Source organism: Hyperolius riggenbachi, chromosome 2 (genome assembly GCF_040937935.1).
Source record: "Hyperolius riggenbachi isolate aHypRig1 chromosome 2, aHypRig1.pri, whole genome shotgun sequence".
NCBI lineage: Eukaryota > Metazoa > Chordata > Amphibia > Anura > Hyperoliidae > Hyperolius > Hyperolius riggenbachi.
This window is the reverse complement of record NC_090647.1, coordinates 16,407,827-16,420,100: the sequence shown is the minus strand read 5'-3', so window position 1 is coordinate 16,420,100 and position 12,274 is coordinate 16,407,827. Positions and strand designations below refer to the sequence as shown.

At 44.2% G+C, this 12,274-nt stretch overlaps 2 protein-coding genes across 3 annotated transcripts in view; both read left to right on the top strand.

The window, feature by feature from the left end:
• Window positions 1-3,249, top strand: part of LOC137545359 (protein sel-1 homolog 3-like) — a 124,496-nt gene extending 121,247 nt beyond the window's left edge. For both annotated transcript variants that reach the window (XM_068266501.1, XM_068266500.1), the window contains exon 24: window positions 1,198-3,249. In XM_068266501.1, coding sequence (XP_068122602.1) covers window positions 1,198-1,299 — 102 coding nt within the window. In that variant the 3' untranslated portion in view covers window positions 1,300-3,249. The remainder of the gene's footprint in view (window positions 1-1,197) is intronic.
• A 3,644-nt stretch (window positions 3,250-6,893) lies between these two features.
• LOC137542410 (E3 ubiquitin/ISG15 ligase TRIM25-like) lies at window positions 6,894-8,908 on the top strand. The gene has a single exon (XM_068264308.1). The coding sequence runs from the start codon at window positions 6,907-6,909 to the stop codon at window positions 8,644-8,646; it is 1,740 nt and encodes a 579-aa protein (XP_068120409.1). The 5' UTR covers window positions 6,894-6,906; the 3' UTR covers window positions 8,647-8,908.
• The last annotated feature ends 3,366 nt before the right edge of the window (window positions 8,909-12,274 follow it).

Genomic DNA, 12,274 nt, shown 5'->3' with positions numbered 1-12,274 from the left:
CACACCAAATCTTGCCCACTGAGCGAGCGCAGTACGCAGTGGTTGTGGTGTGTGTGTTTGTGTACAGTACACAACCACAGCTGCAACCACGTCGTGTATAATTATAACTGACATTTAGTATTATAGATTATTGAGTTTCACAGCACCAGCGTCTTCCACAAGGCTGTATTTATTGGGAACACAATACACACAGAACTGGCCAGAAAACAGTTAGGCCTCTTTTCCACGGACTTTTGAACTGTGTGCTCGCCAAGCAGTTGCCAGGCAGCAGTGAGCAGTTGCCAAGCAGCAGAAAGCAGTTGCCAGGCAGCAGAAAGCAGTTGCCAGGCAGCAGTGAGCAATTACCAGGCACCAGTGAGCAGTTACCAGGCAGCAACAAGCAGTTACCGGGCAGCAGTGAGCAGTTACCAGGCAGCAACAAGCAATTACCAGGCAGCAGTGAGCAGTTACCAGGCAGTAGTGAGCAGTTACCAGGCAGCAGCAAGCAGTTGTGAGAGTTTGAGAGGCATTTCACTGCCTATAAACTGTCCGTGGAAAACAGGCCTTAGGCCTCCTTTCCACAAACTGTTGAGCTGTGTGCTCAGCAAGCAGTTACCAGGCAGAAGTAAGCAGTTATCATGCCGCAACGAGCAGTTGCCAGGCAGCAGTGAGCAGTTGCCAGGCAGCAGTGAGCAGTTGAGAGAGTTTGAGAGGCATTTCACTGCCTATCAGCGGTCCGTGGAAAGGAGGCCTTATACAGCCCAATTCTAAATCTAATTCCAGCTATAGGCGAACAACAAGTCCCAGCAGCCCCAGTAATAAGCTGACAAGTCTCCATAATCCTCGTTCTCTCCCTCGACACAGCAGACAAACTACAAGTTCTATTTGTGGTTCACACAACCTTATTTTAAATTAATTATACAAAAAAAGGAAAAGTTTGACAAATGTTGCAGCGGTTCATAGACCCCGCCCACTCTCCCCCAGCAAGTCTGAAGCCAGGATAGGCTGTCAGTCAGCAGGAAGGAGTGGCCTGATATTGGCTTCTGTGCTCTCTTTATATTCACTTATCAGGCTGACTGCTGTTAGAATTGTAAGCTTTGTGCAGCTTGGGGCATTATACTGTGACGGTTGGTATGTTGTGGAATAGACAGAATTCTTTGCTGTAGGAGTGTTTTTTGTGATGCCAGCATTAACTCTTTCCTGTATTTCCTCTTCCAGTGCTCCAGTGCAGCGGCCATCGCCATAGTGACGGCTCTCAGCCTCATGACGATATTCGGGAGACTACAGAACGCGGCCAGGCAGCTGCACCTCTCCGTGTGATTGGACGCCCCCACATCCTGTGACACGTGCGGCATTCATGGGGGTTCTGGGCTGGGGGCTTTACGGCAGAGTCAGCTCACTCGGCAATCTCGTCTGTTAGACCAGCAGAACATGACGCTATCCCTCTCTGGTACCGAGATCAGGACGAGTCTGGAGTAGGGACAGTCAATGAGATGCAAATAATTCTGAGTTGATGCAGGATTATGCAGATTTTATACACACATTTTTTTTAGCGGCTTGAAAATGAACTCAATTGGTTCCCACAAAGGTGGATTTTGATAGGTCAGTTTTAATGCTGCATACATTTGCATAATACTGCATAAACCTCTGAATAATTTGCATCTCATTGTCTAGTCATTAGTAAGAAGGTCTCCTAATGAGATGCAAGTCATTCCGAGTTCATATCCAGCCCTTGCAACTGAGGCTTTTTAGCCATTCCACCAGGCGTCCATGTTACGGTACCAATTCTCTTCTGAGTCGATCAAATTGTTGAATCGGAAGGTCGATTGGGCCGCAATATCGAATAATATGTGGGCACCCTAACTGCGGGTTAATTAACCAGCTGCCAGTTAATTGATTTGATTTGGCTGGTTCAATTTTAAGTCGTGGAGATTTTAATATTAGGAGAGTTTTTTTGTTTAACACCATAGATGAGCAAATAATTCAATCAGCATGCAAATTCCAGTCTAACAGGAAGCAAAACAGTCTAACAGGAAGCAGAGCAGTCTAACAGGAAGCAGAACAGTCTAACAGGAAGTAGAAAATGCACGGGCTCAACAGAAAATTCTCAACAGGCAAATCGGACATGGGAGTTGCCAATCACTTTCATGGCTGCTGGTTAATAACTTTCTACTGGCAGATTAATCAGTATAGACAGAGCATTAATGAGATGCTAATAAGTTTAGTTTGAATGCAAATTTAATGCAGATTGTATGCCGTTTTAAATTGGACCGTAGGTTAATTTGATTGGCCCAATTCAAAGCCATATACAATTTGCATTATACTTGCATGCAAGCTGGATTTATTATAAGCATCTGATTGGTCATCTGCATCTATTAACCAGTTCAGCCCACCCCAATTCTCCTTCCTGTTGAACCGGATCAGCCATCAGATTATTTGCTTACTAGCTACTTAGGCCGCCCGTTAAATAACGTGTGCTAGGGCTGTGACGCGACCCCAGGGTGCACGGCCGCCCGCCCCCCTGGCCTTGTCCTCCTCCTGTCCCAACAGCTACACATGCGCAGTAGCCAAAACCGACGGACACAGGGACCGGAGGATGATGCAGGGACAGTTAGGTTTTATTATATAGGATTCTAACACAAGACAGGAAAGAACGAGGTACTTAAAGAGGAACTCCAGTGAAAATAATGTAGTAAAAAAAGTGCTTCATTTTTACCATAATTATGTATAAATGATTTAGTCAGTGTTTGCTCATTGTAAAATCTTTCCTCTCCCAGATTCACATTCTGACATGTATTACATGGTGACATTGTTACTGTGGGCAGGTTATGTAGCTGTTTCTAGCTGTTCTGGCTGTTACAGACAGCTAATAACAGCTATTTCCTGTCTGTGAACATTGTTACATTGTGGCAGTTTGCCCAGAGTACCGCAGTATTCAGAGCTTCTTGTGGGAGGGGTTTCAGCACAAAATTAGTCACACAGCGCCCCCTGATGGTCTGTTTGTGAAAAGCATTATATTTCTCGTGTAAAAGGGGGTATCAGCTACTGATTGGGATAAAGTTCAATTCTAGGTTGGAGTTTCTCTTTAATGCACTAAGACACTGCCTGAACACAGCTCCGCCCCTGAGCCCGCCTACTGCTCAGCCAGCCAATAGGGATCACTCTTGCAGAAATATTTATTGATTTCCTGTCTATATGTATTTATACTGTATATTGCTGTAGAATACTCTTCTGGGAGAAAATAATAAAGTTTTGGAGTCATTTAGAGAATGAATACCAGCCATTGGTTTATAACACTCCTAATATCGGGCAAAGCACTGATCAGCCAATGAATCGTCTATAACAGTGAACTTCAAGCCTGTTATTAAATTGCCATAAACATAGATTGTATAGTAAACTCAACCTGCAGCCATGGCAACTGTAAACTGTTTGGAGTACATACTAAAAGGGACCGCTAACGTGGCCAACCTCCCTGACTAGTCACCATCGGCTTATTATGCCACAATTGTACACAGGAGCTTACAGTGCTTACTCACATCCAATTTTGATTGGCTAGTGATTGTCCAATTTAACCACTTTCATTGTATTCAAAATCTATGGTCCTTTATTTTACATGGTTGAGATAAAATGGGCCAATCATTGGTCAATTAAAATTGCATGTGTGTATATGCACCCTTAGTTGCTTTTTGGGTATATACCAAAATAAAGGCGTGCATCACCCAACCATGGATCTCAAAAGACATGAAAAGCAAACAAAATCTCAGAATAGACAAGACTGCACCAGAAATAATCAAGGCATATTTTATTACAGGCCGGACCTCTAACCAACGTTAGAAACATCTAAAAACAGAAAAAAGCTGGTGTATCACCCAAAATCTGCTGATAAGATGTAAAAAATAAGTACATAACTATACCTTCACAAATGGCTAATTATGAAATATACAAACACCAAATAAAGTGCAAAAAGTTCATTTATATATGATAATACAAAAGAAACAAATCATTTTGTATACAATGAGGCTCGATTCACACCTGAGTTCTGGGGGTACATTGGGGTTCGCAGGCAGATTCTATAGGGTTCTTTGGGAAACTCTTCCACTTGTTTGGAACCATTCTGCAGGTTGACACATTAGGTTCCACTGAGTGACCGCATCAAATCCGTTGCAAATGAACTGGTCCTGGTGACAACATAGGATCTGCTGACATGTCATAGTTACATAGTTACATAGTTATTTTGGTTGAAAAAAGACATACGTCCATCGAGTTCAACCAGTATAAAGTACAACTCCAGCCCGCTCCCACACATATCCCTGTTGATCCAGAGGAAGGCGAAAAAACCCTTACAAGGCATGGTCCAATTAGCCCCTAAAGGGAAAAATTCCTTCCCGACTCCAGATGGCTCCAGATGTCCATTTGCTGATCCATATAAAGGACAAAATGTGGGATCCGGGTCTAATACAGGTGGTCAATAAGAGACTAAAGGTTCTTATAGGCTGCACAATTTCTAAGACTACAGAATAAATAATGTAAATATATCCATCAATAAATCAAGCAAAAAACCTACTTGAGGTGCCTCCTTCCTTCCTTATGCAGAGTCCCAAGTGGAGCAGAAATGAGAAGTTACCCCATGTGTGTACCACTGATGAGCTCTCCCTTCAGTCAGGGGTTCCTCTAGGTCTAGGTACCTAATACCTGGAGGCACCTCTAGGCACTTAGTATTAGGTAGCCAGAGGTACACTGGAATGGCTGGATAGTGTAATGGTTAAGGGCTCCACCTCTTACACAGGAGGCCTGGGTTCGAATCTCAGCTCTGCCTGTTCAGTGAGCTCTTTGGGCAAGACTCCCTAACACTGCTACTGCCTACTGAGTGCACTCTAGTGGCTGCCTCGCAAGTGCTTTGAGTCCAACAGGAGAAAAGCACCATACAAAAAAAGGAATTATTAAATTATTATTACACTCAGTATTAAAGGGACACCGAGCAGTGCAGAAACTATGGAAAGATGCATATCATTTTAAAGCTCTCTTTCTCCTCTTTCCAATGATATATAAACCGTCGCCCTAAGCCTTTCTGTTTTCGCTATTTTCGCGATTGAAATTGCAGCGGCCGCGATTTCAGTCGCGAAAATAGAGAAAACTAAAAGGCTTAGGGCGACGATTTAGGTGTCGCCAGAAAGAGGAGAAAGAGAGCTTTAAAATGATATCCATCTTGCCATAGTTACATTGTATTACACAGGGCGACACTTTCCCCAGTGTCAGCAGCTCCATTCAGCAGAAAAAGTCGCCCTGTGTAATACAATGTTACTATGGAAAGATGGATATCATTTTAAAGCTCTCTTTCTCCTCTTTCTGGTGACACCTAAATCGTCGCCCTACGCCTTTTAGTTTTCTCTATTTTCGTAATTTGAAATCGCGGCCGCGGCAATTTCAATCGCGAAAATAGCGAAAACTAAAAGGCGTAGGGTGGCGGTTTATATATCATTGGAAAGAGGAGAAAGAGAGCTTTAAAATGATATGCATCTTTCCATAGTTTCTGCACTGCTCGGAGTCCCTTTAAGGGACGCCTGTGGCTACCTACACCAGCCAGCACATTTGGGGTGTAGTTTGGTGGCGGGTTGTAGGTTCCTGGATGGCCAAGTATAGGGTGCCAAGACATCTGTGCCTACAGACTCTTGTGATGTAAATCTGGCCCTGCTCTTCAGTAAGCTAAATAGAATTGTGCTTGACCGAACAGAGTCGTGATATCATGCTTATAATATCATGCTTCTGAATGTCTGGCTCCCCAACTTGCAGCATCATAATCCTCTACATTGCTGTGCCACTCCTTCTCTCTATGTCCACCCAATCTCTACAGGTCCACCCAATCTCTCCAGGTCCACCCCTTCTTTCCATGTCTACCATTTAGGGTAAGTTTAGCATCTTCCCTGGCAGCCTGCTGGTCTTGCTGTCTATTATACTTGATTGTTAGGGAATGTCTTTTAAATGATGGTCCTTTGTTCCCTCTCATCAGATAAATATTTGGGTTTCATGTTCCCACGGGTCTGTGCGGACATGTGATCTCTTGTACCCGGGAGAAAGTGCTTCAGGAAACGTGTAGTTAAAGCCAATGTTAATTGAACCTAAGAAACAAAATAAGACACTTATCTATGAAGAGGGGAAGGCTCTGGATCTTATAGAGCCTTCCCGTTCCTCTCATGGGCTCCTCGTCCCAGTTTTGTTGCCTTGTTCCAATCTGCAGTCACGGGAGGCTTCGGAAGTCTTCGGGAGCCCAAGCCTCCCGAAGATGGGCGGCTCCATACTGCGCATGCATGAGCACGCAAGAGAGTACAGAGTACGGAGCCGTCCGTCTTTGGGAGCATTCGATGTCCCGAAAATTTCCGAAGCCTCACGCAGCGGTTAGAGCAGTATTCAATCAATCGGTCGAATATTGCCTACAGGGGTGACATCGCTGGAACAAGGGGACTGTGAGAGCAGCGGAAAGGCTCACTCGGTGAGTTTTGTTTTTTTGTTTTGTTTTGTTTTAAGTTGTGTTGACATTCACTTTAAATAAAATCTCCCACAGCCTGTTGGCATCTGTGAGTGTTTTGAATTAAGGGTGAACTTTGTCTGCTGTGCAGTCTCTCTCATGACAGTCAGTCTCAGGACTACTTTTAAATGTGAGTGTTTTGATATTAGCTAAACAAGATTAAAACAAGGCGTGTCACAGTATTATTGTGTAAGACCAGGAGAGCATTTGTGCGCAGAGAGAGGGCAATCATTCTTTATTTTAAAAGTGTACGTTCAGGAAGGACAACAGCCATAGACCAAAGGTTAGTTTCTACATGCAATAGGTTAGCTCAGCCTCGCCCTGTCCACATAGTTGTTCAACTAGTTTATCTGAATTCTCAGAGTTGGAAACTTTCACCTCATCTCTTTATTCTGCTGCTAGCGATGGCGTCTGCTGATCTGAGCGAGGAGCTGGAGTGTCCCGTGTGTCTCGGTGTTTATACAGATCCTGTGAGTCTGAGATGTGGACACAACTTCTGCCGGGGCTGTATTGATCGTGTGCTGGATTCACAGGAGGGGTCTGGAGGCTATTCCTGTCCTGAATGTAGAGAGAGGTTTATGGAGAGGCCAACACTGCAGAGGAACATTGCCCTGAGGAACATAGCAGAGAGTTTCCCGTATTCTACACCAAATGAGGAGGCCGGAGACCGCTGTACTTACTGTATTCACTCTGCTGTACCGGCTGTTATGTTTTGTCTACTGTGTGATGCATCTTTGTGCAATAATCACCTGAAAGTCCACAGCAAGGCACCAGAACACGTCTTATGTGACCCCAACACTTCTCTGAAGAACAGGAAATGCTCCATCCATAAGAAGATCCTGGAGTATTACTGCACCGAGGATGCTGCCTGTATCTGTGTGTCCTGCACTTTGATTGGAGGACATGTAGGACATAAGATGATGTCACTGGATGAGGCCTCTGAGGAGAAGAAGAAGAAGCTGAGATATGATCTGCAGAAACTGATGTCAGAGACAGAGGAGGCTGAGAAAAGAGTCCAAAGTCTGAAGGAACGCAGGAGAAAAGCACAAGAAAAAGCAGATGGTGAAACAGAGAGAGTCACTGCCCTGTTTAGAGACCTCAGGAGACGGCTGGAAGATCTGGAGAAGAGAGTCCTGAGTGACATCATTAGACAGGCAGAGCAGGTGTCACAATCATACAATGACGTCATTCAGCAGCTGGAGATAAAGAAGGCGGAGCTGTCCAGGAAGATGCGTCACATTGAGGAGCTGTGTAACATGACTGATCCACTGACTGTCTTACAGGAATCAGACACAGGTGACTTGTGTGACACGGAGGACAGAGAGAGACATGATAAACAGCTCCATGATGGAGGGGATCTGGATGTGGCCGGCATCTCACACACATTACACACAGGACTAGCTGATATCATGTCTGGGGTAATTGTGCAGAAACATACAGACACACAGGCCTATCCACATTCTAGTACGGATGACAAAGTTCCCATCACTGTTGAACTATCTAGGCCACGTACCCAACCCAACCTGGACATCCTAAACATGCAGCTCCAGCCTGAGAGAATAAGAAACGATCTGCACTCCCCCTTCTTGAGTGAAGATTTTATTGGACAAAAAAGTGGGTGCCTAGAATTAAGAGCAGCAGGTATATTACTGGATGTAAATACAGCTAGTACTAACCTACACATATCAGATGACAGGAAAACCGCATCTACATCATATGTAAAGCGCCCACACACTCCAGAGAGGTTTCAGAAGGCCCATGTGATGAGCAGCCAGAGTTTCTCCTCAGGGCGACATTACTGGGAAGTGGATGTTGGGGGGTCATATAACTGGAGAGTTGGCATGTGTTACCCCAGTATACCTAGAGGTGGAGCACAGCCAGGGATTGGATATAATAAAAAGTCCTGGTGTTTGCGGAAGTATCTTTTGCAGCATTTAGTGGTACATGATAGTGAGGTGATCATTTTACCCGAAAAGATCCCCAGTGATAGAGTCAGGATATGTCTGGATTATGAGGCTGGGCAGATCTCCTTCTATGCCCTGTGTGACCCCATCAGACACCTCCACACCTTCACTGCCACCTTCACTGAGCCCCTCCATGCTGCACTGGGAGTTTGGGATGGTTACGTAAAAATATTGAGTTAAACTAAGAGAAAGCCACCCACTGATTACTTAACACAGAGATAATTACTTTTTGAATTCTCTGTCCGATGCTTAGTAGATGTTTGACTTCCAGAAACATTTGTAGTTTCACAACCTTTGCTATTGACATTTTTTTTTCTTGACTCCATACGCTGATTTTTATGTTTTGCTGGTCGTGTAAATGCCATGATAAAATATTTAAAGTTGTTCCAACATCAAAATGAAAAAAAAAAATAGAGAGGGTGAAGTCCAACACTTTCACCTTAAAGAGGAACTGTAACGACAAAACGGCCCCTGGGGGGTACTCACCTCGGGTGGGGGAAGCCTCAGGATCCTAATGAGGCTTCCCACGCCGTCCTGCGTCCCTCGGGGGTCTCGCTGCAGCCCTCCATACAGCCGTGACGCAATATTTACCTTCCTGGCTCCTGCGCAGGCGCTCTGATGGCTGTCGGCGCCGAAGTAGGCGGAAATACCCGATCGCCGTCGGGTCCGCTCTACTGCGGAGGCGCCGGAAACTTGCGCCTGCGCAGTAGAGCGGACCCGACGGAGATCGGGTATTTCCGTCTATTTCCGTGCCGAAAGCCGCCACAGCGCCCCCGCTGGAGCCAGCAAAGGTAAATATTGAACTGACAGTCGGCACAGTCGCCGGCTGTTCGGAGGGCTGCGGCGAGACCCCCGTGGGACAGAGGACGGCGTGGGAAGCCTCATTAGGATCCTGAGGCTTCCCCCACCCGAGGTGAGTACCCCCCAGGGGAGGTTTTTGTTGTTACAGAGTCTCTTTAAAGAGAATCTGTATTGTTAAAAACGCACAAAAGTAAACATACCAGTGCGTTAGGGGACATCTCCTATTACCCTCTGTCACAATTTCGCCGCTCCTCGCCGCATTAAAAGTGGTTAAAAACAGTTTTAAAAAGGTTGTTTATAAACAAACAAAATGGCCACCAAAACAGGAAGTAGGTTGATGTACAGTATGTCCACACATAGAAAATACATCCATACACAAGCAGGCTGTATACACCCTTCCTTTTGTATCTCAAGAGATCATTTGTGTGTTTCTTTCCCCCTGCATCTCATGCACTGAAGTTTCAGGCTGCTCGTTTCTTCCTGCAAACAGCTTTGCCCTTGTCTGAATTTCCTCAGTATGTGAAAGCCCAGCCAGCTCAGAGGACGATTTATCCAGCTTGTAAAAGATAAGAGAGAAGAGAGAAGCTGCTCTAATCTAAATAATACACAAACAGTGTGCATAGAGGGGCCTGGAAGGGGGAGTTCATAGCAGAACCACAACACTGAAGAACTTGGCAGCCTTCCAGACACAGGCCGACAAGTCTGACAGGGGAAAGATACATTGATTTATTACAGAGACTGTGATAGCAGAAAGTGCTGCGAGAAGCCAGAACACATTAGAATAGCTTTTGGAACTTGTAGGATGATAAAAAACAGGATGCAATTTTTGTTACGGAGTCTCTTTAAAGGGAACCTAAACTGAGAAGGATATTGTTCCTTTTAAAATAATACCAGTTGCCTGAATCGCCTTCTGATCCTGTGTCTCTAATACTTTTAGCCACACCCCCTCAACAAGCATGCAAATCAGGAGCTCTGACTGAAGTCAGACTGGATTAGCTGTATGCTTGTTTCAGGTGTGTGATTCAGCCACTACTGCTGCTAGAGAGATCAGCAGGACTGCCAGGCAACTGGTATTGTTTAAGGCTACTTTCCCACCAAGACGTTGCGTTTTAGGGGACGTTATGGTCACATAACGTGCCCCTAACACAACGCATGGTGGTGTTGAATTTGGATGTCAGATTGAGCCGCGTTATGCAGCTCTCAAAGCAGCCGCTCCAGGTTAGTGATAGGAAGTCCGGATCTTTTTAAGGATTCGGATCATTTGAATCGGATCATTGAAAAGATCTGGATCTTTGAACCAAATAATTTTACTAGGGAAGCAGACTGGGTGAAATGACTAGCAGGACAGGACTTTCCCTGCACTGTACATCCTGTATGTTCCTGTTTCTTCCAGACAGACATCCACTGTGAACCAAATCTTTCATTGTGATGATCCGGATGACTCGACTCACAAAAAAGATCCGGATCAAATGAATGATTCGTTCATGATCCGGACAACACTACAGTCCCACCACCAGTCTCCTCAGTGCAGTGAATATTAATTAGCCATGTGGCTGGCCACAGAGGAGGAGGGGAGACCTCCTCCTCCAACATTACTGAGCATGTGCAAACAGTCTAACGCTGCTTAGCCCAGTATAACGTACAGCATGCAGCACTTTGTTTAAACGTGCTGCGTTACTATGTAACACAACGTGGGCACTGTGAACAGCACATTGATTTTACAGTGCTGTGAGTTAGGCTGAGTTACTGGCTGCTGTAACGTGGGACTTTAACAACCTCACCACTGTGAAACCAGCCTAAAGGAAACATCCATATCCCTCTCAGTTAAAGGATACCCGAACTGAAATGTGACATAATGAGATAGACATGTGTATGTACAGTGCCTAGCACACAAATAACTATGCTGTGTTCCTTTTTTTCTTTTTCTGCCTGAAAGAGTTAAATATAAGGTATGCAAGTGGCTGACTCAGTCCTGAATCAGACAGGAAGTGACTACAGTGTGACCCTCACTGATAAGAAATTTCAACTATAAAACACTTTCCTAGCAGAAAATGGCTTCTGAGAGAAAGAAAGAGGTAAAAAAAAGGGGAATTTCTTATCAGTGAGGGTCACACTGTAGTCACTTCCTGTCTGATTCAGGACTGAGTCAGCCACTTACATACCTTATATTTAACTCTTTCAGGCAGAGAAAGAAAAAAAGGAACACAGCATAGTTAATTGTGTGCTAGGCACTGTACATACCCATGTCTATCTCATTATGTCACATTTCACTTCGGGTATCCTTTAAGGTTCCCTTTAAAACAGACTATCACCAGGGCCAGCTTGAAAACTATATTATTGCTCTTATTTTTATTAACAGATGAGTGGAACATTGCATAATATGGAAATCTTCATAAAGGTGGCCAAACACACATAAATAATCGAGCAATTTGATAAAGACGATCGGCTGTACAGAAAAATCAGAAGCTTCTTTTTTTTTCATTTGAGCGTTTTTTTTTTTTTGTTTTTTTTTGTTTTTACAATATAAGTTGATTGGGAGTGATGGATTTTTCTGATCAATTTTTATAAAGATTGAATGGTGAAGGGTGTCAATTCCTTGATGTATAGAGCCAAGCAAGTTTTTCAGCATTTTTAATCTTTTTTTTCACAATTGGGATAAAAATGCAACACATCTGTGTGGTACATACGTCAGATTTTTCAAATGTTATAATCAATCAGAACATTCAATTGTAATTCTTGAATTGAATCGACATTTTAAAAATTGTATGGTGTGTGGCCACCTTTACCTAGAAAGCAGAAGAAGGGACTGTTATGTGAAAGCTCATTGTAGTAAACAGCTTCCTCGTTCATGAGGTCTTTAGTCATTGAAGATTTCCCTGATATTCCGTCTAAAGATGCTGCTTGTAGTTATATATGGTGTCTTTACTTATATGCATTATCTTTACTGCTACAATAAAAATCCGTTTGTCGGCTTCTGCTGAGCTACAATGTCTAAAGTTCTTCACAG

Excerpts from the sequence above, each read along its gene's own strand:
- LOC137542410 (XM_068264308.1), top strand. The coding sequence starts at position 6,907 with ATGGCGTCTGCTGATCTGAGCGAGGAGCTGGAGTGTCCCGTGTGTCTC.